This window comes from Camelus bactrianus, chromosome 2, assembly GCF_048773025.1.
Source record: "Camelus bactrianus isolate YW-2024 breed Bactrian camel chromosome 2, ASM4877302v1, whole genome shotgun sequence".
Taxonomy (NCBI): Eukaryota; Metazoa; Chordata; class Mammalia; order Artiodactyla; family Camelidae; genus Camelus; species Camelus bactrianus.
The window spans coordinates 27597694-27625378 of NC_133540.1; the positions used below are offsets into that span (position 1 = coordinate 27597694).

The 27685-nt window shown below is 34.4% G+C and overlaps 2 protein-coding genes across 2 annotated transcripts in view; one reads left to right on the forward strand and one right to left on the reverse strand.

Annotated features, from left to right (window-relative positions):
• Window positions 1-27685, reverse strand: part of ARFIP1 (ARF interacting protein 1) — a 1058373-nt gene that overhangs the window by 420967 nt on the left and 609721 nt on the right. The window lies entirely within an intron of this gene.
• FBXW7 (F-box and WD repeat domain containing 7) overlaps window positions 1-27685 on the forward strand; it is a 97322-nt gene that overhangs the window by 7640 nt on the left and 61997 nt on the right. The window contains exons 2-3 of the mRNA XM_045505563.2: window positions 1386-1435; window positions 2110-2679. Coding sequence (XP_045361519.1) covers window positions 2179-2679 — 501 coding nt within the window. The 5' untranslated portion in view covers window positions 1386-1435; window positions 2110-2178. The remainder of the gene's footprint in view (window positions 1-1385; window positions 1436-2109; window positions 2680-27685) is intronic.

Consider the following 27685-nt stretch of genomic DNA (forward strand, 5'->3'; position numbering starts at 1 on the left):
TTACTTAAGGATATCACTTCACCATCTCGTCTCTTTCTTGATTACATTATAAACTTTTTTTGTTTTGTGCTGGATTATTCTTGTCAGTTATAGATCTGCTGCTAGTTCTCCAGTCTTAAAGAATCAAAAATCTTCTCTTGACCCCGTTTTCCCTACCAGTTACCACTCCCTTTCTTTTGTTCCTTTTTGCATCAAACTCCAGACTTGTCCATACTCATCATCCCTATTCCCTTTATCCCAGTCTCTTAAATCTACTTTTATCAGACTTTACTAACAAGAATTGCTCCCATTACTGGTGATGTCCAGGTTACTGAATCTAATGGTCAGTTTTTTTGCCTTCATCCTACCTGAGTTACAGCAATAGCTGTCATTATTTACTTTCTCCTCCTGGGTATGCTTTCTTAGCTTGGCTGCATGAATACCACTCATTCTTGATTTTCCTTCTGAGTCATCTTTGCTGGCTACTCCTCTTCTTTTAGAATGTTGGAGTGCCTCAGGGGTGGGTCCATCTTTAGAACTCTTCTCTTTCTACATTTACACTTCTAGTGTAATTAGAATTTAAGAATTTTCCCCCACACTACAGCTTATTTCTTAGAAATTATAGATTATAGAAAAGAAAATGAAATATTGCTATTTTAAAACTATCTTTGGGACTTACTGACCTCACCTTAGAGCTTGCAGTGAGAATTATAGACGTCTAGGGGGTGATCATCTAGTAGCAAGGTGTGGAGAAGTGGATAAGATCATTATGATAATGATGTAGTTACTCTTAGGGCATGATTAAAAAAAGGGTATTATATTTCTTATATTTCTTATATCTTATAAACCTTAAAGACATTTTTAAAAGGAATTTTATATGAACTTGTGTAGTGTGTTGGCATTTTTTTTAATGTACCTCAAACCTGTACATATAGATACCTGCAAAGGATGAAATTTAAGAATGTTATGAAAAGATTCTATATCAAGTCAAATTTTAGAGCCAATGTTAAAAAACACTAAAGTAAACATGCTTGATATATAAAATTTGAGAAATATGGTAAAAAATAAATTAAAGCACCTATCTTACAACTGCCCAAATGCAGTGTATATTTTGAATTGTTGTCTTCTATCTAGTCCTTATACAGCTTGAAAGTCATGCTATGATTATATAATTTCCTGCATTTTGCCCTTAGGGTAGTGTAATATAATCATCCATGTTTTGATTCACAGATTTTTTAAATGAACATCATGTTTAGGGATTGCACCATAAATGTATTTAATTTCATGGGTTTCTTTGTCTTGAACATTTGGGTTTTGATTATTTGAATTTATGTTTATTTTTATTTTTTGCGTTTGTGAATAAAGCAGCAGTGAGCATTCTCTGCATAATTTTTTTTCTGTTTTAGGATTACTTCCTTAGGATAGATTGCCAGAAGTGGAGTTACTGGGTCAGAGGGTATGAACTTACGAACTTTTTTCTTTTCTTTTTTTTTTTTGAAATAAAATTTTTATTTATTTGATGTTCAGTTGATTTATATTCATTGTGAAAAGTGAAAATTATAATGATTATATTTGATACCTGTCAAAAAACTGTCTAAAGACAAGCTTCTGTGATAAGTTTGGGAAATTCCTAAAATTTTAAAAAAAAAAAGCCTTTTTATCTTGGTTTATCTCAGCATTTCCTGAACTTAACTGAGCAGTGAATAGTTTTTTGTGATACACTTTTTAGCATTTTGTGGAAGTACCCTTTTTAACATTTTGTGGAAGTTTTACAAAGGTTATAGTTTATGAACTACTGATCTAAAATTTAAAATTGTTTTACAGGGTAGATTATGTTTTATTGGTCAAAGCAACTAAATTAAACTGTAACCTTTGTTCTAAAATTATTTTAAAAAGGAGATTAAAATAAAGCTGTTTACTATATGATTTTGTGTATATCTTTATAAAGTCTCATAACTTTTATAATGTAAATGTTCTGTATTGATTTCCTAAAGAACATCTTAATGCCTCAGGGGCATCAGATACTTTTTATAATCTTTAATGAAATTTGGAATATAGACATATAACATAAAAGTAAAAGATAATGTAGATTGTATAAACCTTTTTCTCGCCCCCCTTTCCCCCCTGCAGAATGTGAAAACCTTTGCATCTTCTGATAGTCTAGCCAAGGTTCAAGAAGTAGCAAGCTGGCTTTTGGAAATGAATCAGGAACTGCTCTCTGTGGGCAGCAAAAGACGACGAACTGGAGGCTCTCTGAGAGGGAACCCTTCCTCAAGCCAGGCAGATGAGGAACAGATGAATCGTGTGGTAGAGGAGGAACAGCAGCAGCAGCTAAGACAACAGGACGAGGAGCACACTGCGAGGAATGGTGAAGTCGTTGGAGCAGAACCTAGACCTGGTGACCAAAATGATTCCCAGCAAGGACAATTGGAAGAAAACAACAATCGGTTTATTTCCATAGACGAGGACTCCTCGGGAAACCAAGAAGAACAAGAGGAGGATGAGGAGCATGCTGGCGAACAAGATGAGGAGGATGAAGAGGAGGAGGAAATGGACCAGGAGAGTGATGACTTTGATCAGTCTGATGACAGTAGCAGGGAAGATGAACATACACATAGTAACAGTGTCACAAACTCTAGTAGTATCGTGGACCTGCCTATTCACCAACTCTCCTCCCCGTTCTATACAAAGACAACAAAAGTGAGTACATTTAGTCTGCTGTTCACCTGAGAAATTTGACGTATCTATATTAATTGTAGTGAAACTTTCCTCACAATCTTTGTATTACTGCAGAATTAATCTTCAGATGTGTAGTAATAAAATGAACTGATTTTTGTTTTATAGGGAGTATTAGAAAAAATTAGAAATAGAAATACCAATAATGGGATGTTATTACAAATGGAGAGAAGGTATTTGATTCTATTGCTATGAAAAATCATTAATGTCAAATTTCATTGTAAATTTTGTCCCTGCAGCGGGGTTAGTAGGTTGTGTGCAGTGGAAGGGGTTGGAGTGAAACATGATTTGTGTGAATCAAGTAGTGAAGAATCTTTTCTTATTTACAAAGTGCAGCTGGTCTGGTGGGCTTTGTATTCACAGGTGTTACTCCAAGGTACAGGTTACTGGGAGTTACCTCGAATTAGTTTTCTTATGATGATTAACGTGTATCCTTTGTGAGCAGTTTTCTCTTTGTTATGTAAACAAGAAGAAATTACAGCCTGAATATTAGTATTTGGTTGTTGGAGAAATCTAAGTAGGTATTTTTAAAAGTTAAAGCACTAGATGGTGACATATTTAAGATTGTGAAACACTTTTCCTACATTATAAAACAGCAGAAATGTATGGTGCTATCTTCACTGCTTGTTTTCTTCTAGTTATGTTATTAAAATTAAAACATTTAGGAGCATTGGAGGAATTGGGGTTCTTTTCTGACTCCATTTTACTGGAACGCTCCATTTACTTCTCCAGGCGATCAGAGTATTTACTGTAGGGTAACCACACCATTTTGGTTGGTATTTGACTGTGAGAAGTAGGAGATAATGTAAAGATGCACTTTACATTATCAAAGAGTCCCAGCTTTCTGTCGGGTTTCTGCCACTGCTTCCCTCGCCTGCAGTGTTCCTTTCCCTTTCCCATCCTGGGAAACAGCTCTGTTGTGTCTGCCTCCTTGTCTCATTTAGCTAGTGGTAGCCCATGAGTTAGCCATAGATATGATTTAAAAGGTAGACAGTTAGACTCCTGTCTGAACTGGAGGAGGCCTATCAATTCAGAGACGTGGTGACTAGCCTGTTGCTGAGAAAAGCAATTCCATTTTGTGCAGTCCTTGGAGGCCATGCCGGAGTTAAGGACTGGGTACACTGTCACTATCACATACTATCACTGCTTCCCTGAATTATCTTTGCTGGTTAGGGAGGGAGGTGCTGTCTGAGCTGGAAGGCGGAGTGACTGGGAAGCTGCAGTAAATTTGGAATTGCAGTGCTAATTCTTTGGGGAGGCGTATGGGCTTCTTTCCTTGGAGCGTTCCTGGATATGTTACTTAAAATTGTGGTCATGATAAGGGGCAGGGATTGTGGAGAGAAGGAAGTAGCATTTCTCTCACTACCCAGTCTTTTATTGTATTCCCTTTCCCTCATCAAAGTATAGTCCAAATGAAGTAATACAGTGTCTGGGCTTTGCTTCAAAATAATACTGAACGGGGAAAAAGGAAGTAGGGTATAGATTGGCCATGAGTTGCTAATTGTTGAAGCTGGGTTGTAGGATCATGGGGGTTCATGGGTATAATCTGTGTAGTTTTTAATGTTTAAAGTTTTCCACAATAAAAAAAATTAAGTTGTAAAGAATATGAACACACACACACACATAAATACACAAAGAGTTTTTTCTTTACATACCTTGGTCTTGTTGACTAGCTCTTAAGTAAGTGCTGACTTCTCTGCATTGAATTTTATTTTCTCTGTTTTTGGTGCTATTGAAGTTACAGGAAATTCAATAAGACCATCATGTGCATTTTGCTGGAGTTAGAATTTATCTTAATCAATATTTTGGGCAGCATTGCTGTCTAATGTTCTGTCTAAAGAGGAGAGAAAGTAAAAAGAATTATACTCAGAATGAATGAGGTATGTAGCACAATTTCTGTCCCTTTTTCCCCCTCAGGCTTCTACGCTCATAGATCTTTATGTTTGTGTGCTTTCTGGTTCTTTATCATTTAAAAATTAGATAAAAATCATGAATATCCGTGTAGAGTAGACTATGAGTTAAACAATTCTTTGGAAAGGAGCATTTTAACTCAAATAATATCTTACTTATTTTACAGACATTCAAATAAATAATAATCTGTGGTGGTTTATACTCTTACTCTTATTTGCTTATTTTTAAATTTTACAGTGAATCATTTGTTTAGCCCATAGAAAGCATAAAAACAGATTTAACATCATCCTCTGTAACCTAACTTGACCTAGAATGAAGTATCTTAGACGCTTGGCTTAATACTTGCAGTGCTATGTCACTTTTGCTTCAGCTTGTGAAACTTAAACTTTTTCTAAAACATACTTATCCCTAATTTCCCTAGCCTGTCTGCAAGTTCAGATTTTATTTAGTTGGTTGGTCTAAGAAGGAATTGGCCTCAAGCAGTGGTTTTCATCCCTTTTACCACCCTTGTCTCAAGGTGTGGAAGTGGTGCTTTGACCCTCAGCCAGAGTCGGAATGACTAACACTGGCAGCTGCAGCCCTGCTTTGGGGATGAGGCTCAGAGCAATTACAGTGCAGTGTGCCCAGCTCCTGCCTTCTGATCTCTTGATCCCTCTCCCTCAAGGTTGTATCGGAAGAGTGAGTTTATGTCTGTCCTCTTTTTTCTGAGGGTTCAGTTGGAGGAATAGGGGTTTAGGATTTAATTGCATTATCTTATTTAAGAAAGAAGATTAATCAGAACTCAGCTTTTCTGAAGAATGCAAATCTATCAGTGAGTTCTGCTGCATTTTAAATTAAAAACAAGAAAGCCAGCTAGACGAATCATATCATTTTCCCAAAGGAGAAGCCATCATAATGTTCAGGAGGAAAACTTCCAGTATACAGATTTGATGGGTGCTTTATCTTTCCCTTCCCTTCAAGATGAAATCATAAATAGTACTTTTAGGTATGTCTGTGTGGATAGCTACCTCCTTAAAAACAAAGTGTATTGAATTTAAATCTGTTTTCCCTAGTCACTCTTAAGTTGTGGATATAAATTATAGCTCTCTGTATACAAGGCCACAGGAGTGGACTGAGTACTAACAACAGCAGGGATAGATACATTTGTGTGTGTGTGTGTGTGTGTGTGGTGTGTATGTGTGTGTGTACACGTGTACGTGCTGTTGCTATGCTCTTTAGTTGGAGGTCATTTGCTTTTATAAATATGGCAAGACGAATATAAAACTATTTGATTGCCAAGGCAGAGATGCCCTTCTGCAAAGTAGAATGTCAATATGAAGTTGGCCCATTTTCCTTTTTGTCCATTCTTGAAACACTTCTTCTAGATTATTCTAATACTTTATTTTTCAACAACATTTTGAAAGCATCACATATTACTGTGTTACTTTAAAAGAAAATGTTAGTCACCCATGTTTATGAATCTTTTAAATACAGTAAATAGGGGGAAAGCTTTCACTATTTCAAAGTTTATTTTGGAGCAGCTTTAAATTATTGATTATCATAAACATAAGACACTTTAAATTCTTAATACATAAGACACTTCTACAGACATTACCCTAAGCCACAATTTCTTTCAAGTCCTCTTAAACTGTGACTTTTGAGAAGAGTAGAGGTATAATAATTTATTTTCAAAATCCCATTTTTTTATATTAATGTAGGGTTAACCTTCTACATCTTACCCAGCACACCTTTCAAAAAAATTTTTTTTGGTAGTTTCTTAAACATACCCTTTGGACAGCTAGACTTACTTATTTGTCATTACTGAACATGCTGTTTATGAAACTATGGTATTAAGGAGAAAAACCATTTTTGGTCCTTCATTGCATTGGTCTTTTTTTTTTTGAAAGCATATTGGAGACTATCAAAACTCTTAGGACAATCTTTTTTCCCTGTAGTCACCAAAGATTTATTCTAATGGGAGCCTATGGCAATAATATACAGTAGAAATTCCAGACTTTCTTAATGTTAAAAGTCAAGGGTCATGCCGGTCAAGAATTGGTGTTTATTAAGTCCATACTCTTTGCAAGTTCCCATGACGGTTAAGTAAGCAGAGGTTGCAGACAGGCCAAATGATTCACCCCAATATCACACTGTAAGTGGGAAGAGATTTTAAGCCAGATCTGCCTAATTTCAAAACAGCCCTCTTCTTTCCATGTGCTATGCTGCCCCCTATAGTAGAAACATCACCAAACAAGATTTTCAATAGAAATGCAAGTCTATTTACGTTCTAGACTCTGGAGTGTGGTGACTTTCTAATACCATACCACGTTTGAAATCAACAGAGCTATCCTTTAGAAAGTGCAGAGAGCTCAGTTAAGTGCTTTCCTTTGTAGTATTTAATGAATACTGAAGTTACAAGGACTCAAGGCTAAAGTTGTAACAGGAAGAAATGACAATGAAATTTGAGACAGGATAACAGATACCGCTCTCTCTGGAGTCCATCAAATGTGTTTCTTAATTAGGAATTGTGTGCTAGCTATTTCTGTAAATTTGGCTCAATCTTTGCAAATTCTAAAGTCAACTTGCTTCCCCAGATAGGAATGCCCATCTCTTCAGTTTTTACACCCTATGTCAACAGTCTTATCATAATTAAGGACAAAAATATCTTGTTTTCTGAAGAGATGCCCAGCCCATGCTAAAGGCTCCTTTTCCATGTTTAATGTAGAATATCAGCTCATTTTCTACTAAAATGAAAAGCAGATGAGATTACCATTAGGCCAGGTCTTGTATCCTCCTGATCTTCTCCTGAAGAGAACCACATTTGAGCACTGATCTCTGTTTCTTCCATATCAGTCATTAGTGTCTTCTATTTGTTCTCACATAACTTCATTCCTTACTTCAAATTAGTGTATTTTTTCCCATCCTGATTGTTAGATATCTCTTGGTAACTAAGCAGTTTTTAAAAAATCTTTTTTGCCTCAAATAAGAAATATATTTAGAAAAAAAATATACATATACAAATACATAGTCAAAGAAGCAGTATGTCTAGTGTCTAGTGTCTAGAGGCCTGAAACTTCTTCTTGTCTCTCGCTTCCAAACAATAGAGGAAGTAGGTACAAGAATCACTTGCCAATCAGGGAATCAAAATTACAGTTTTGTTTCTAGTCCACCATCCACCAACTACTCTCTTGAGCCAGAGCTACTGGGAAACTCTTCAGGACCATGCGGGTAACATCTGCAATCTAATCAGGCTCTAAATTCTGTTGTATTTAGTTTAAGTTCTAGAGAGTGATGGCCATGTCAGGAAGCCCCTGGCCTTGTCTTGTTCCTGTAAGAGAAAGAATTTAGATTTGAACTCTGTTCAGTGTAGAGATGTCCAGAGAGCATAAAGTGCTGTATAAGGCATCAGTCATCTTGAATTAAATCCACTAGGACACATAACCCAACAGGTAGCCGTGTCCCCTACATTTGTGAAGGAGGACAAACTAGAAAATTCACTCAGCCCAGTTTAACTCAATTTTAAGCATGTGGAGAGAGGAGAGTGAAAGTGGAGGGAAGAGGACACACTGGAGGAGATGAATTCTCCGCTAACAGAGTGAAGAGCTTTTCAAACTTGAGCTTGAGTTCTGATTTTGCCACTCATTTTATGACCATACATATGTAATCTAATTGATCTGTTCTATCTGTAAAATAAGACTGTAATACCTACTTCACTGGGTTTTTGTAAGGACTAAGTAAAATAATGTATGTAAAGCAAGTAGTGTTGTGCCTGGGACACGTGGGTAGTTTACAGGTGTAAGCCTGTGACCTCATTTTGTCTGTCTGTCTCCTGTCCCTCATCCCTCATCTCACGCAATACACTTCATTTCCCACAGAAGATATCAGTGTATATACTTTTTATGACTGTTAATGTTCAGTCATATCTCCCTCTAGTGGAAAAAGATATTAATGGAGAAATAGATAAATACTTTTAAAAGAGTGTGCAGGAGGATCGGGACATATGGTAATAAGCTGGGCCCATTTCTAATAAAAATTAAAATATAACACATCTCCAAGGGGATGCTATGTACAGATCTTCCTACTTGATATGTATGTACCATTTCCTTCCATTAGATTTTGTCAGTTTCTTTAAATTTTCTTCTTCAGAAACATCTGTATACTTAAATGCTTTGTGAATTTTATAATTAGATGTCAAAATGAACTTTAGTATATGGTCAATTTCTAATTAATTCCTATTAGTGCAGTTTAAAAAATACTTACTAACATTATTTTAAACCATAATAGCTCTAAATGTTGGTCATGTTTAAATCTATATCCTATTCACTGCAAATAATTAAAAATAATTTTTAATTATGGATTTTAATTATAGACCAAAAAAAATCTTCCCATAGAATGTTGGATTTCAAAATGTTTTATAGTGTTCCATTGATTTGTACTTTACACAGATGATAAACTTCTCTGAAATACCCACAAATACCACAAATAGTTATACTCAAAATGTTCCTGAGGCAGTCGCTTCATATGTAGATAATTAAAATGAACTGCTCTTTATTAATGTTGTTTTTGCTGGTGATAGAGAAGATGCTATGGAGAAGATAAAGGAGATATCATGGTGGGTTCTCTTTTCACTTTGGTAGGTGACTCCAAAATTAGGTATCCAGCTCCTGTCATTCACCCAAACCTCAGTCCTGCATTTCTGTCTATCTATTGGACATTGTCACCTGAGCAGTCAACTGAAAACTAAAACTACCTTTCCTTTCTTCCTACCAATTTTTTATTTTCCTTTTAGATTTTCTAGTCTCTTAGTATTCTGGTCTTCTCGTCATTTGGTGGGAAAATGGTTTGACCTTTTCTTTATCCAAGCCTATGGGTCTGCTGAAAGAGTTTAACAGATGAGAACTCTTGATCTTCGGTTTTCTTACCCTCAGGCACTTGTGAGATAAAAATTGGAGAGTCAGTGTTTAAAAATTAAAGGGCATCTTTGCTTAGGTTTCTGTTTCAATAGGCTGTAATGCCATGTCCTGGACAGTGTGTTGGCAGTATGAATGATTGGATGAATTTTTTAAACTGAATTTTTAGTTCAGTAACCTCAATATAAATATCGAGTGCCCCATTTCCCACTGAAGAAGCCAAATTCCATAGGTGGACATTTGAAGTCTGTTATTGTCTTACCAGTTTCGTTTTAGCTGATTCTATCTCCATTCCTCCACTTCCTTTTAATAAATCCTCCTTAATAAAATGAAATAAGGTACATTTCACCTTATAAGATGTACCCAAGCTGGACTATAAATTATAAATAGGCATGCCATTTAAGTTCAGTTTAAAACTCAGATTTTCAATATAAAGATGATTACATTGAGGAATATTATAATAACATAGCAGTTTGAGAGTAAAATTCCCCTGAGGAGAAGTTAAAAACCACAATTTAAGAACCATGTTGCTAAGATACAGAAATCAATTGAAGGCAACTCATACAGTCATTAAAAATCATATTTTAAAGGAAATTTAATAATAGGTAAAGCTTACAAATACAATATTTACTAAAAATATAAATGTGATCCTGACTATGAAATAAACTTACAATAATTCCCTCCCCCATATATATGCATGAGAAAAGATCAGAAAGAAACCAAATGTTAGGAGTTACCTCTGAATGTGGTTGAATTATTTTTTTTCTTACATGCTTTTCACAATTTCCCAAGCTTGTTACAACAGGTATATATTACTGTTACTTATTAGAAAAAAAAAAACTGTATCTACTAGAAACTAATTCTGACGTACTTAGTCTTTTGATAACTTTCACAATGTATAATACTCAGTGGAAGACTGGATAAAAAGACACCTTTCACAAGGAAGGGCATTATATAATGATCTCTTCGTGAACATGCAGCTGAGCATAGTGGAAGAAAGCAATGCAGCCTTTAACAGTTCACTGTGTAGCCAATTCCTCACATCTCCATGACTCAGGTGCCATCCTAGCAATTCTCTAAGGTCAACTTAACCACATTATTAGAAGAGCAGTAGTTAGCATGGTGGTGTCTTTGTTTTTAAGACATTTATTTAATATGTGGTTTCTTTAGAGAGTTACTTAAGAGTAGCCTTGACAGCACTTTTGGCTCTCCCTAAAACACGAGTGTCTTTCATTTAAAAATCCTTCTGTGAGCAATTTCAGAGTCTATCTTTTAAAGTATAATTCTAAAGTGCTTTACCAGGAAGTCACCAGTGCTCTCCCTCCCCTTCCCTATTCCCAACCTCTCATTTCTTCAAACTAATTAATATATTTAAACTGCTTAGGTTTTCCATCCTAATTTTAAGTCTCCTGAGATAGACTCCGAAGGGGACCTTTGAGATCACCAAGTCCAAACCTGCTTTATCAAGAGACTCAAGCTTGAAAATGAAGTCATCACTAGGGCATACTACAGTGTGAAGCAGCATTATATTTTTAGACAGTTCTTCATGTTGACATCTATTATTCTTCTTTGGTCCTTGCTCTTCCATGTAGAGCAGTGATAGCCTTTCCTTACAGGAGAAGACTGCTGTCATGTTCATCCGTAATCTTTTCTCCAGACTTCATGCCTTCAGTGTGTTTTCCAGGATCACCATCCTGGTTGCCCTTCTCTGGACAAATTGATCTTGAAGTGTTGTGTCCTGTAGTCAACGGTGGTGCTGCTTGGTGCAGTAGAGCCAGACTATTACCTGTTCTTACTCTGAATCTCATCAGTGCAGTGGAGAACAGCATTAATAATAATGCTACTACTACTACTAAACCATTTATTGAGCACTATTTACTATGTGCTAGAACACTGTGCTAAATAATTTACATATATAACCTCATTTAATCTTAACAGTCCTGTTATGTAGGTTCTAATTTTTATCTCCATGTCAGAGATGAGAAACAAGTGGAGAGAAGTTAAGTAATTCATGAGTGGTCAGTCATCCGGTAAGTAGTGGGGCTAGGAATGTGAACCTAGAACTTGTCCTGGGTCCAAGTTAAAATTTGTTAAAATTTGAAAATTCAGTGAAACAGTAATTTGGGGAGGAAGTGGGCAATAGAATTATCCGTAAAGCCACCTAACACCTGTTTTTGTGCCCCCTCTCCAAAAGTTGCCCCATCTTAATCTCTACTCCCATAGTATCTTTATTATGACTCATATTGTATTAAAATTGTTTTTCTGTCTCCCTCCTATTCACACCCTTTGATTTCTTATTTATCTTGCCTGATAGTGCTTATCATGTATAAGACATCCCAATACCTAATAATTTGTCAGTAAATAATTACTGAATAAATTTTTACATACGACTTGCCAGACCTTGACCACATGGAGACATAGTTTGCATAGCTAGGGTCAGTGTGTAGACTGTTTTGCATTCCTGCTTCTTGTAACATCCATGTGCAGGTTTTGTTGTAGGCATTTTCAACTCCTTTGGTTAAATACCAATGAGCATGATTGCTGGGTCGTATGGTAAGAATATTTTAATTTTGTAAGAAATTGCCAAACTGTCTTCCAGAGTGACTGTACCATTTGCATTCCCACCAGCAATGAATGAGAGAGTTCTGTTGCCAGCATTTGATATTGTTAATGTTTTGGATTTTGGCAATTCTAATAAACGTGTAGTGGCATTTCATTGTTGTTTTAATTTGAAATTCCCTAATGACATATGATATTCAGCATCTTTTCGTATGTTTACTTGCCATCTGTACATCTTCTTTGATGAGGTATCTGTTCAGACCTTTTACCTGTTTTTTAATAGGATTGTTTGTTTTCTTATTATTCAGTTTTAAGAGTTCTTCAAATATTTTGGATAACAAGCAACTGTCGTATTGTCTCTTCCAAGCATTTTCTCTTAGTCATTGGCTTATCTTCTCATTCTCATGACACTGTTTTTCACAGAACAGTTTTTAATTTTAAAGAAGTCCAGGTTATCAGTTATTTCTTCCATAGATTGTATCTTAAGTGTTGTATTTAGAAAGTCTTCAGCATGTCCAAGGTCATCTACGTTTTCTTCTATATTATCTTCTAGGAGTTTTATAGTTTTGTGTTTTACATTTAGGTCTATGATACATTTTGAGTTAATTTTGGCATGTGCATGTCTGGTTGTTCAGCTCCATTTGTTGAATAGACAGACTGTTTCATTGTATTGCCTTTGCTCCTTTGTCAAAGATATTTATGTAGGTCTGTTTCTGGGCCCTTTATTTTGTAAATTTTTTTTTTTTTTTTGTATCCACAACATCTTTCTCTACTTTTATAGGGTAACCTATGAAATTCATTGTTGGATAGCTTTTCTCTGTTGATTACAACCCTGGTGTATAGGTTGGGTATGTAACATTAGGCAGAGTTGTGTGCTGAAAAGAATAGGAGGTAAGAAGTCCTATCTGCTCTCTCTCACCATCTCCTTGAGCTCATTTCTTCATCATTAAACTAGGAATATGGTACCTGTTCTTATTGCAAATGGTTGTGTAGAGTTTAAATGAGGTAATGAATGTGAAATGCTTTGCAAGTTTTAAAAGGCTGTGCAAACATATGATGTGATCATTTTTATTGACCTCGTTATGTCCATGTAAGATGACATGGTCATCAGCAAGGCAGGGATTTATCCAGTGTTGCTCTTGCATATTTTTTCTTATTCATTTACTTTACTGGGTTTCTTTTTCCCGTGTCAAGATTTGCATCTTTGTTCTTGTGATCAGTGAGAGATTCCTTCCAACGTGATGAGGTAAACCTAAATGGTGATAAGCTCATTATTACAAGCTACAAGACCTACTTATTGCTGAGAAATGCTTGCACATTATCAATAAAACAAGTTTGGAAAGGAAAATGAGGACATTTTGTTCTTTTGATCCATTTGTCTATTTGTTTACCAGTACCACACTGTCTTGATTATGGTAGCTTTATATTAATCCTTGAAGTTGAATGGTGTTAGTCCTCTGACTTTGGTCTTTTCTTTCAATATTGAATTGAGTATTCTGGGTCTTTTGTCTCTCCATATAAACTTTAGAATCAGCTTATCAGTATCCACAAAATTACTTTCTTGGATTTTAGTTGGGATTGCATTGAATCACATCAGATGGTGAAAAACTGACATCTTGACAATAATAAGTCTTCATATCTAAGAACATGGACTCTATCTCTCCATTTAGTTAGTTCTTTATCTTTCATCAGAGTCTTGCAGTTTTCCTCATACAGATCTTGTGCTTATTTTGTTAGATTTATGCCTAGGTGTTTCATTTGAGGGGGTGCTATTGTAAAGGATAACATGTTTTTAATTTCAAATTCACTCGTTCATTGCTGATATATAGGAAGGTGGTTGACCTTTGTGTATTAACCTTGTATCCTGTATCCTTGCTATAGTCGCTTATTAGTTCCAGAATTTTTTTTTGTTGTTTTTGTTGTTGATTCTTTCTGATTTTCTTCATAGATGATCGTGTCATATGTGACTAAATTATTTCTTCCTAATCTACATGTTCTTTATTTTCTTTTCTTGCCTTACTGCGTTAGCTAGGATTCCCAGTACAATATTGAAATTAGACAAGACATCCTTGCCTTGTTCCTGATCTTATTTCCTTCAGCTTGTTTCTGTCCTACTCTGTACCTCAGCAGCAGCAATTTGTTTGACATTTCTGAGCATAGAGGAATTCAGGCTACTTTGATACCTTTGTACCTTATCTTTGATACCTTTTTCCTTATCTTTTAAATGTCTTCCTCATCCTATAGCCTCCTTCAGATTTCTATGTTTCTTTCTAAGATCTTTTTCAAATCTCACCTGCTTTAAGGATATTTCATAGAACTCTGAGCAAAATTCTGTATCTCCACTAGGTCTTAGTTTTTGATGTATTTTGTGATAGTTATAGACAGCTTTGGTTTTTTTTTTTTTAATTCATGTATATTTAGATTGCTGATTCTCTAGATTATTGATTCATTAGATTGTAGATTCTCTAAGATTGTGCTGTGTCTTACAGGACCTTGTACTTTGCGTGCAGAAAATGCTTAAAAAATTGAATTCGATTTCCAGAAAACAAAATCTTATGTATTTTTTACAAACACAGCCTGGCTTAATTCCTGTTCCACTTAATGTAAATGCTTATAGATTTTTGAACCTAAGTACAAGATTTTTAATTGGTCCCTATTAGATTTTCTATTGTTACTTGCCATTGTGCCTCCATCCTCGCTAAGTTTACCTTTTGGCTCCTTCTTTACCAAGTTCTTCTTTACTAAGATTGTTTTGTATCAAAATTCTATCTTCCAGCAGATTCACAGTCATTCCCAGTTTGTAGTTCTCAAGGCATTTATATCCACATTCAAATAATTAAATCAGTGGTATCTTCAGTGAGGAAGTGAAAACTAGGCTGGGACCTAAAGGATAGATAAGATTTTGGGAGGCTGTAAAGAAATGAAAATGAGGAGTCATAACTTTTTTGAATAGTGGCAGAATTTTTAGAAGTAAGTATAGAGCCTTTCTAGGTGACTGACTGAATTTATTCCAGATATCTATATGGGTTTATATTGGGCAAATTTGTTTAAATTTTCTTTTTATCCTACCTGTTTCTAATAATTTACTGACGGCTAAATGGTACTTTGAGGGTTCATTTGCAGAGTTTCCATGCTGGAGTCAACTTACTACCTTGACATTTGGGGGACTGATCTTGATGCCAAGTACAAAAGCTTCAGATCTTCCCTGTGGTTTCTGAAGTTTTAACTCAGAAATATTATATGCTTAAGGTTATAGGAAGTGAATGACAGGGCCGGGGGATATACTTTAGATCTTGCTTATACCAGTCCTTGCCTTCCCTCTCCAAAGCTCCAATATATAAACAATAAATATAAATACATGTTTTAAAAACCTGTAATAAACTTAGGTCCATTTTGAAATTAGTGTTTCATCAAGTTTATTTAGACAGTGATAATCAACTTTTATGGAATAAAAAGTAATGATCAATTTTTAAACCTTTTCACCAGTGATTACAATCTTAATTTGCTTGTGAGTCTACTTTTTTACTTTGACTCTTGTCCCAAAAATCTCAGTCTCATCTTTGACCTTTCTTCTGGGGGATACAATTTTCATGTATTTCATTGCTTTGGTTGCTGTAATGAATGTCTATTATCTATAAATTATGATAAAGGGAAAAACCAAGTTGGATGAATTATAGAAATAGAACACAGATAAAAGAAAATATGATTTGCGAATTTAGATTAGTTGCATTTTAAATGCCTACCTAATTTGTATCATGGCACTATTATTTTTGTTTATTATTTGAAAATTCAATACTGTTTAGTTTTAATTGAGAAATGCTATTTCTTTTCCATTTAGGATTGAGATTTTCTTTTTAATGGTAAGTCTTTAAGGACATTTCATAATTCTTTCAGTGGATACTCTAAACATGGATAGCAGTTCAAAAGAAAACACAGAAGTAAATCCAGAGATGATACAACACATTTGGGTCTGTGTGGAAGTCATACATGAATATGTTTAGCGTACTTAGTAAATCAGAGGAAGTTTTTTTTTTTTTTTAATATGAAACACCATTAAGAATTCATCTGTTTCTTTATTGAACACTAGAGGGCCATACAGCACCTTATTGCTGTTGATGAAAGAGCTGCTTTTAATGTATTTAAATATGTTTAGTAAGTACTGTTCTCTCTTCTACTTTGTGTTCTAGTACACTATTTCTTGTTTAGAATTAGAAATTAATATTTGGAGTAGTTATGTACAGTGTCATGTAATACGTGAGATACCTAGGATTGCCTTTTTTTTAACCCTCAGCTAGCATATATTTGTTTTGCTATTTTTAAACGGCAGTAACAACAAAAGGTGAAGAGTGAGCCCTGTGGTAAAAGTACATATGCGCCCAAACTTACTGTATTTTGGGAATATGTGTAAGCTTTTTGAAAATTTCTCAAGTATCTGCACATCAGTGCATTAAAAACAAAACTCTTGTCATTGTTCGTTGCTCTGAGCATCCTCAGCGTAGATGTGAGAAAAGAATGATCCCTCCAAGAGGCTCTCTCCCTTGTTCACATTTTCTCTTTTGTTAACATTGAAGGTAATATTTCAGGGCATAGCCTGAACATTCTGAACTAAAGAATATTTGAGCAAACACCTCTTCTTCCTCAATTTCTTTTGCTTGCTTGGGATGACAAAATGAGAAATACAATCTACAGGTCCCAAACAGGTGCTGTGAATGAGTGAACAAAGTCATGATTGAGCCAGTAAGATTGCTCAGGCTCTTATGAACTACAAGGCACATGCCTTCCCTAAAAGGTGCTAACATTCAGTAAAAAGGAAATAGAAAAACATTGTGCAGCCTCCAAAAAAACTGACTTTGAGCGACACTTGACCTATGGGCTACTATTTATCTTTGATGGCTTCTAAAAAGAAGTTCAGCAGCTTAAGTATAGCCTTTGGATCACTACCATTTTCTGAAAACCATACTTATTGCTGTATTTTAAAAGATTAACATTAGCTTAAGTCATTAAATACAGAGCTTAAATTCTGTTCTTTTTGCTCAGGTAGTAAAATTAGCTATTAATAGCATAATTTATTTGGTGAATGTTAATTAGTCAGTAACGTAAACAAGGGGAAAAAAACAGATTGGTATCTGGATATGGTGAGAAACACCTAACCTCTTCCTACTTGAGAAGAAGAAATATTAGATGCAGTCGATGGATTGAAGACATTAAAGTTTTGCATTTTTAACATGTATCTGGAGAAAACATTAGCTTTACTAGTTAAAATTTGGTTCAATTTAGCAATATTATTAAGCTCTGAAAGAATTGCCATTTTTCTTCTAAGATGTGCCAGTTTCATACTAGCTTTTATGGGAGTGAGGAGAGTGAGGTGTTAAGGCACATTGCTGTGTTGAATGCATGCGTACATCCACTATAAGGGCATTGCATTTTAGAGAGGTTAATGGGGGAAGGGCAAGTGAGAACTGATGGTATGTGGTAATTTACAAAGGTAAAAGATCACTTTGATTGCCTAAAAGGTCAGAAGGTTTGGGAAAAACAGGTTAGTATGAATACTAGAAGTGTTTCTACAATACCATTTACCTGTACTTGTATTATAACTAATTTCCATCAGAGATTCCTTGACTATGCTGAACTGATTTTCAACCAGAAAATCTTCTTAACCTCACTTATTCCCCCATCATAGTTCATAGGAGACACAAATTCAAGAGGCATAGGGGCCAGAAAGGTAATTTAAATGAATGAAACAGACTAAATATAAGACCCAGGGAGCCAAAGCATCTCTAAAGGGGATGACTGTGAAAACTGTGATTCTGACATTGCCGTATTTTCCAATTTTTCAAAATTCACTGGAGTTCCATATTTTTCTGTGATAATTTCTCAATTTTTTACATGTTGGCATATACATTTTTCAAAAGCATTTCTGTGGGTTGGTTTGACCTATGGACCACCTATTTTCAGTGGACACTATATATGGAAGAAGAGTGAGCTGTTCATCACTCATTGCAGAATTAAAACAGTTTGCACCCGGTGCACATCCATTAAGGGCATTGAGGCGGTTGGAGTGGAAGTGCAACATACATAGTGTATCAAGTGTCTTAGCAGGGACCTAAGGACTTTTTCTTTATGAATTTATATACTGGTTTTAGGCATTGAGCTGCCAGATGAATTAGCCGCATTTAAAAGAAATTTGTATCCTAATTTTCACAAGGAATTTGAGATGGGCTGTATATGGGAGAAATACATATAATAAAGCGATCAAGTGTACATGGAAATCAGAACCAGGAAAAATACTGGAGTAGACTATGAAGACAAGACCATGAGAAGAGTTAAGGAATGAATTATGAGTTGGAGTAAGCTGTTAATAGGTTACCGGTTAGCGACTCATAAGGGCCTGCACCAGTATTCTTCAAAGTGTGACCCATCAGAACCATCTGGAATGCATACTAAAAATGCAAGCTGCTGGGTTACACTCCAGAAGTACTTAGCCAAATCTCTAAGGGCAGGATATTTTTAACACGCTCCCACATGATTCTAATGGAGGCTAAAGTTTGCACAACAGTAGCTTATTAGTTTGTCTCTGTGCTTCCTTGTGATAAAATTAAGAGGAGAGAGTGCTGAGTCCTCTCAAGAGAAAACGTGTCAGTCACACACGCACACGCACGCACACACACACACACACACACACACACACACACACACACACCTTTTCCTAATACAATATAAAAGGAATTTCTCACATGGGGCTTCATGATGAAGTAGACTGTGCCCTCAATAAGGTAACATCTAACAAACGCACCAGTGCTTATCAGTTGTGGTAAGTAGAGATTGTGATCTCTGAAGTCAGACTGGAGTTTTCAAATACTAGCTCTGTTACTTCATGGCACTTTAATCTTGGGTAAACTGTTAACCCCTCTTGTAGAGTTATTTTAAAGATGGTAGTAGTATCATAATAATATAGTGTTATTGAGAGGATTCAATAAGATAATGTTTGTAAAGTACTTAGAAAGTAACTGGCAGATAGTAAGTCCTTAATAAGTATTAGCTATTGTATTTCTTAAGCTTTATTGTAATGCCACAAGACTGTGCTAAAGCTAGCTTAACAAACTAGTCCAGGCTAAATAATGCTATGCAAAATACTTTTAGTTTCAGAGATATGATCTCTCTTAGGTGAGTTGAAACCGATCCACTGATTTTTGTTTAAATTACTGTGACTTTTAACGTGCAGTCCAACTCTTTGATATTATAAATTTTGTTAGTACTAACAGTGAAGCGCTTTTGCTGTCTGACAAGTGTTTTTATTTTGTTTTCTTCCTTTGGTTGTTAATATTGAGCGTAGAAGGAATTTGAAAGAAAACGTAAAAGTGTATTTGGTAGTCTTGGGGCTTTGAGTCCTCACAGAAGGACTAATTCTGTTCTATTATGCTAGTTTATTCTATAATGATACTTGGGTGTTCTTGAATAGCTGGAACCAGATTCTCTTTGGTACTTTTGTAGACATTCTAGAATTACTACTTGATACTATAGAAAATGCCTACGTTTTTCACAGTTTAGAGATTATTATAAATAAACAAAAGCAGTCATTACAAATAGAAGAATAGTTTCAGTCAGGTTAAAATAATCTCTATTTGGGATGTATTTTAGTGAATAAATTTTGTAAAATGTTAGTATAAGCTACTAGATATATCTAATGTAGAATTGTCAGGGTGGCACCTTGCATGTAAACTTCAACCTCTAATTACCTGAAATGTAAATAGAAGAATGCTGACAATTTTCATAGATCACCAGGGCTAAAAATAATGTATAAGATTAGTTGGGGGAGGTCCCCAAAAGATTTATTTCATTGAAATGTACCATGTCCTTCTGTTCATTTGGTCTTTTCTGATGCTATTAAAGGTAGCTTCTGTACTTTAGAATAACAATTGCCTTTAGCAGATGCTTTACTTTCAAAGTGGAAAATGCTTTTTTTCCCCTGTGTTTCTGGTCTGAAATGGCAATTTCCAGTTATTGAAATCAGGTGCAAATGAAAAATGGAAGTACGAAGAAAATACTGGTGAATTTGGGAACTAAGTGCCAAGAGTTACTCATTTGCTTTATAGATGTTGGTTTTATATGTCTGCATTATGAATTTAATTGTCAAGAGTGAATTGTTTGTACTTCACCAGTGTGCTGCCATCTGTCTTAGGGTCTAATAAGTGACAAAATTAGATATGCTGAGGTACGTCTGTAATGTTTACCACTTACAGTTTCGGTTTTCTGGTTTATTTCTTATTTATTATTTCACTCTGTTAACTGGTATAGAAAAAGAAGTTTAACACTTTAAGATAAAATTATTATTCTATATCATTCAGATATCAGTAATCTTATATTTAATCTTTATTACATTTTTATGCCTCTTTACTCCAGAAAATAACAGAGCAGAGATTGCAAACTAGTGTCTTACATAGTATTTTTTAAAACACATTTAAATTTGTTGCCAAGGTTTAAAAATCTGGAGAGTTCATATAAAATACTGATTTTTCACTTTCTTTTGCAATTGTGGATGGACTGTGTGGCCTTACTTGCGTCCATGTGCTTATATGACAACAATCAATCGCACCTTTTAAATGGGCTTTCCAGGCCTTAAACAACTGATCTCTCTCTCTCTCTCTGTTTTTTGTTTAACCTGCCTGCTCCTCTAGTTATTTTGAGTTTGCTTAGAATAAAGACAAAAGCATAATTGTAGGAAATGCAAAAGTAAGTTGATTTTTCTTTTATTTGTCACATATCAAACTAGTTTGGATGTAAATCCAAGTCAAAGAAATACATAGCAGTTTGTCAAGTTTACTATTAATATAGCTAGAGATTTGCTAAACACCTCATTTCTAATGGGTATTATCAAGGTGAGAATTTGACACCAAAGCTTTTGCCCCTCCAGATACCTATTCATTTAAATTTTCATTCTAGAAATTATCTTTTCCATTGTTTTCCTGTTATCTTTGCCGTTCTTATTAAATTTTGAAGTTAAAATTCTAGTAGGATGTAGTATCATATTGCAACAGTAAACCCATGTTTTTGGTGCTCCTTGTTTTGTAAGATGTTTCAGTTATCTGCTGTCACCTAACCATCACCCCAAAGCTTTATGATTGTAACAAACAATTATTTATTATTTCTCATTGTTCTTGTAGGTTATGAGTTTAGGAAGGGATCACTTTGGGCATTTTTGATTCAGGGTTGCAGTCAGATGGTGATTGGAGGTGGAACAGCAGGGGTCTAGAACAGCTGAGGGCTAGCCAAGAATCTCACTCTTAATAGAGTCTCAGGACTCATCCAGATAAGGTCTTTTTTTAACCTGGGCTTGTTTGGGCTTCTTCACAGCATAATGGCCTCAGGGCAATCACACTACTTACAACAGAGCTACCTTGTAAGTATTCCAGCAGGCAAGGTGGAAACGGAATCTCCTTTTTATGACTTAGCCTAGGAAATCACCTTCTGTCTTGGTTGAAAGGAGTGTCGTAGTACATTGTAAGAAGAGCATGCGAAGATGGGGGATATTGCTGTGACCATCTTTGAGAAATACAGCTCACTATAGGAGGTCATGACATCTTTGCTCTTAGAACTGTTTTTGTTTTCATTTGTAGAGGAAAATCAAGCTCATTAAAACAGATCCCATTTACACACACACACACACACACACCCCTTATGTAGTACTTTATTTCTGTTATCCTAGCAAACTTACATATCTGAAACATACGTAATAAAAAGTGAATCTCCAAACAACTAGATTTAGAAAGTAATACAACTAGGTTAGGCCTAACATTCTATAGAATAGAATATATGTTCTATTACAAATCAGGAATTAGATATACTAGGGTAAAAAAATCTCAGCTCCACTGCCTGGCAGCTGTGTTACCTTGGGCAAATTTTTAAACCTTTCTGAACCTCAGTTTCCTTGTCTATAAAATGTCGGATAGTGATACTTCACAGCCTTGTCATGACATTTAAGTGAAATAAAAAGCATGATCTACTAGGAACTCTGTCCGTGTTTAATCCTTCCCTCACGTCATTGTACCAATCTGAAATAATGTGTATTTTTTCTGAGCTCTGTAGCTGCAGACGTCCTTTATATCTCTTTACATCTCCTGTTGATCTCTGGTAGTCAGTCTCCTAGCATCCCTGGCTTTCTCCTTCCATCCCTAGATCTTTCTGTTTCAGGCATAATCAAGGGTTATAGGGATTGAGTTTTGTTTGTCTTTGTTTTTAATCTTTCTTGATAAATAGTGTTTTATTTATTGGAAGAATAAAAACTTAGACTGTCAGTTTAATTTAAACTTCAGCTATGAAATTAATAATGATACATATCAGATGATGTATTTTGTTGAATTATGTACTTTTCACAGTGTAAAAAGGCCAGGGCTATCAATTGTCAGCTCATCCAAGAGTGAGACCCTAAATATGTATTTTCTATAGCTAAATTCCATATTAAAGTATTTTCTATGCATAAAGTTAATTCTGTTCTTAAATTTGATGCTGAGGTGAGTACTGACAAGTGAATATTTATAATGAATAATTTATTCAGTGAATACTGTTAAGTCTCACATGTTTTAATAGCATGTTACTGAAAATTATATAATTGAAGTTGTGGAATTCATCTCACTCAAAATAATTAATTTTTACTTAAAATTGCATCAGAAACTCTCAACAGTGGGGAAACATGATTATCTCCCCCCCCTTACTATTTTGCTTCTTTAATTGTTAACACTGTCAAATATCTTATATTTCCATTTTATTTTTCATAGGATAAATTCCTACAAAGTATTAAGCCATCAATTTGGTGACCTTCCTGCATTATAGCTTAGTTTTTTTAAGCTTAGAAAAAACCACCTACATTACTTACTGTGCTTTAAAATAATTATTAGTATTATGTCCTTATTTATTACTCCCTGGCCTACAACACTCTTCAGAATTTTTATAGGAAAAATAAATGATAAATTATATTTAGTTTAACTGAAAGGTTAATGACACTTTTATGCTTAAGTTTCTTCATAAAAGTAATTTAAATCATGGACCTTAAACAACTGATATTAAAAAAATTTTTGTCTTCTTTCTTACACTTAAATTTTATTTGGAGAATTGTGGGAAATTAAGTTGCTTTTAAATCACTCTGTCATCACATGAGGCTTTTGCATGACTGAAATACCTGTAATTACTATGTCATTTTTGTCATAGTTGACTTAAAGGTGTAACTATAATAATCATCTGCTAAATTCTTGAGGAGCAGCTGTGAAAGACCAATTTAACAGCTGGGGTAACCCAGCACAGACTGTAAGAGTTAAACTTAATCTTGAGACAAGTTATGTTATAGTTATTGAGGACTTCATACTGGGCATTTTTGAAATACTTAAAAAACTCAATGCAATAGTTGGATTTTTGTTTTATCACAAATATTTCTTTAAATGCTTAATGAAAGAATGAGGAAAAGTATCATTTTTAATATTAACAATTAAAATCCTGAGACGCAAATATGGAAATAAAACCCAAAGTTTACTCATTAAAAACAAAATCAAATATACTCTCTATGTCACTGTTTATGCCACTTATAGTAAGTAGGAAAGGAGAAATACATTAAAAATATTATAGAATAATATGTAATCAGAAAAATTCTGATATTTTTTCTTGAATTTCATATTTAATATCATATTTTAAAAAATTATGCCTGTAACTTGTGTCATTGAAAATCTTTTCTTATTATATAACACAAATACGTATTCACAATACAAGGTTAGATGCCTGTTTTTAGAAGATAAACACATAAGAGAATGGAATCAGTGAATTTTATTTATAGATATATTTTGTAAAACTGTAGCTACTTACTAAACTATAATAAAGAAAGGCTCACCAAATTGACAACCCACCACATTACAAGAATTCTGGCAGTGTACTTGGTGCTATTAGAACTGTGCTGTATTCTTAAAGCTGCAAGGAACTTCATTCTTTTTCATTTGATCCAACATCCTCATTCCTCATTCTAGAAATCCAAAATCTGAGACAACTTAAGAGACTTACCTAAGGTCACTGGTTAGTGGTAGAGCTGAAACTAGAACTTAAAATTCACCTAGTATTTTTTGTATACCAGTAAGCTTACGTGGAGTATTAACTCCAGGTAATCTGGCTGAAAGTTGATTGAGCTAACAGTTTAGTCAAGAATAATTTAATTGTAAATAAATTTAGTTGTAAATAAGTTAATAAATAGTTGGGGGTTTTGAGTCATAGTGTTTCTAGTGTACTGTTTCATTATCATTTTTAAAGGCTTTTTTGGTTGGCTTTTATATAGTTTACTTTTTAACTTATGACTTTATTTTCAGCTAGTTATTTTAAAATAACTGGAATTTTCCAGCAGAATTTGGAAATAACCTAAATGTCTAGCAATCAGACTTTGATTATATAAATCAAAGCAGGTACAATACTTTATGTAACCTGATATTGGCAGCATTTTACTTTCGAAAATGTTGCATATATATAGATATATGTAATGCTTTTATTTTGCAAATGTCTAGTTACCAGGTCACATTTTTATAGCGCTTGTGTAAACTGTATGTTCTGTTTCAGAACCCAAACTAATTTCTTTTAAGTAGTTAGGGGCTACCCTAGGTCCCTAATAAAGAAAATTAGCAAGCAGTACAGTAATAAGTTGTGACCCACTAAATGTTTATGTGGATATAATATCTTAAGTACACTGTAATTGGAATTTGTAATCTTTTCTTAGTGAACACTTCGAGCATTTAAGTGTCTCCTAAAAATAACATTCTGGTATCTAAGGTGTAAGGAAAGACTGAAAACAGTGATTTAGATACAGAGAATAATCTGTCTCACTCAATGTCCCTGAATAAATGAGTATGCTTTGTAATACCATATTCTCATCTCAAAAAGATATTGATTCTGATTTATGTCACTTACGTAGTGGTATAATTTTTAGCATCTATAATTTTTCTGTTTCTATAGAAGAGTAAGTCATTTATTGCTTAAATTAAGAAGTAGTGCATGATACTGAATTTAAATGGCATATGCTAGTACTCTCACTTTCAAAAGTTTTTATGTTAGACTTTGAAAACTTCTGATACAGAAAGTGATAAGTAGGCAAAATATCTTATATTGAGATCTTCTCTTTACCACAAATTCCCTAATGCTGAGTTCTTGGGTGGATAATCAGTGATGTCTGGAATCTTAAAATGCCAAGACACAACAACTGAGTTGCTACTGCTTAATTTTTAGATAGAATTTTGACAGAATTGTGGAAGTCTAAACTTCTAAAACTTGTGATTATGTTTTATAATGTTCTACTCCAAAGTTATGACAGGTGGATTTTAGAAGCTTTGCTTGCTTTCTTAGGGACTTTTTTTTTAATTGAAATGTAATCTACAAAGCTCTACGTGACTTTTTTTTTTTTTTTACAGTGTTAGTAATGGCAGCTAGCAATATTGAGCACTTACTAGATGTGAAATATTGTTCTGTGTGTTTCACTTACATTAACCAATTTGATCTTCATAACAGTCTTGTGAGGTAAGTTCTATATAGAGGAAATTGAGGCACAGAGGCATTAATTTAACATCATACAACTAATAAGTGCTAGAACCAGCTTTGGACTATGGCAGTTTGACTCCAGCGTCAATATTCCAACCTACTGTATCATACTTCCTTAATACTTACTGATACCATCTTAAAAGAGCTTGTCTGTTTTGAAAAGTCTCAGTTTGGGAAGGGAGTTAATAATTGAGACTATCTTACGTATTTTTAAAAGGATAAATAAGACTAAGACTTTGTTTTTTTTCCTAAACACAAGGAGCTAGCTGCATTTTAAAATATTAACAGTGGGGATTCTCCTACACATTGACTATAATTTCCCTCATTTACTAGGGTTTTCTTCTGTATTTGAAGATTTTGTATTTTGAATGTTTCCATGTTGATTAAGAACATTGCTTTAGAATTATTGTTAACTTGAATCCTCAGAAAAAAAAGATGAAACTTAATAGTTTGGAAATTAGTACTCTGCTCAATGACTTAACAATGTCTTATTTTTACCAAAGTGTATTTTTGTAGACGCGTAATTTCAATATTGTGTTTGCTTGAGGTGCAGTGCTCTGTACTATCCAGTTGAGGGCAGCTATTTACCGATTTAAAAAGAGTTGGATTAGACTATCACCGCTTGTGTTTATTAAACCTTGGTATCTAAGTGTAAAGCGCAACGTTTGATAGATAAAATAGCCTTAATCTTTACTCCTGTTATTATTGTAAGTAATTTCTTGAAAATGAAAAACTAGTTTTACTTCATAATAATTTCTGCCCTCTTAGAAACAGTAAAATGAACACTGTTTATTTTAGTTCTGGTTTTCCCAGTCCAAATTTTTTATTAATTCCAGCTCCCCTCCACGAGTCCCTTTTAGGATCAGACTCCAAGAAGATTAGAGAGATTCATATCTTCCCTATCTTTAAACTATCTGCATGTAAATACATGTGATAATAAAGTTCTCTGAGGGCTTTTAAATATAAAAGTGAAAAATTATAATTTTCAGTATGATTATCTTTATTAATCAATGAATTAAGTGAAAGTTAAATTTGGAGTTGATCTGTTTGATTCATTTTTCTATGCAGAATGAGTATGTTAAACTTGCGGAATGTAGTACACTCTTCTAATTTTTCCGTGTTGGAATAACACTTAGTTTAAATTAGATCTTCTGTGTTGTTCCAAGAAATGAATTTTGGGGGGTTAATGAATATCACTGAGACAAATTTTTTGAGAACAAAGAATGTCAGGCTATATAACACTATATGAAATATTAACAAGGTAGGTAGGCACTGATAGTAATTTGGGGAGGGGGCATTCCACAGGAGCTACTTCAACAAAGGGATTTTTCTAATAAGGAGAAAAAGACACAGTATGACTGAAGGTTATGTTATACACACAAAAAAAGATTAGACTTGTGTTAAGAAATAAAGTGAGGTGGGGAGGTATTGCTCAAGTGGTAAAGTACATGCTTAGCATGCACCAGGTCCTGGGTTCAATCCCCAGTACCTCCATTAAATAAATAAGTAAGCCTAAATATCCCACCCCACCCCCCCCAAAAAAAAAAAAAGAAAGGAGAGGAGGGGAGGGGAGGAAAGGAAAGGAAGAAGGAAGGAAGGAAGGAAGGGAGGGAGGGAAGGAAGGAAGGAAGAAAAAAGAAAAGAAAGAAAATGAGCATCAGAGGAGATGCTGAGACTAGAATGAGGCTAGAGACATTAATTCTGCCAGGTAGTAAGTAGTCTAGTGGGGCCATAGATGTGCTTATCTTAGACCAGTCTCACCTTTTGCTTACAAGATTTCTGGTACCCTCTCTTCTATGCCTAGATCTCTGTTATTTATTTTTTTTCAGTGGTTATGGTTGTATTCTTAGTTGTTTATTTTTTTTATTGAAACAATTTTTATTATAATTAAATACCTATAACATAAAATTTTCTATTTTAATCATGTTTAAGTGTATAATTCAGTGATGTTAAGTATATTCACAATGTTGTGCAACCATTACCACTGTCTCCAGAAATTTTTTCTTTTCCAGCAGAAATTCTGTACCCATTAAGCACTAACTCCTCATTCCTTTCTC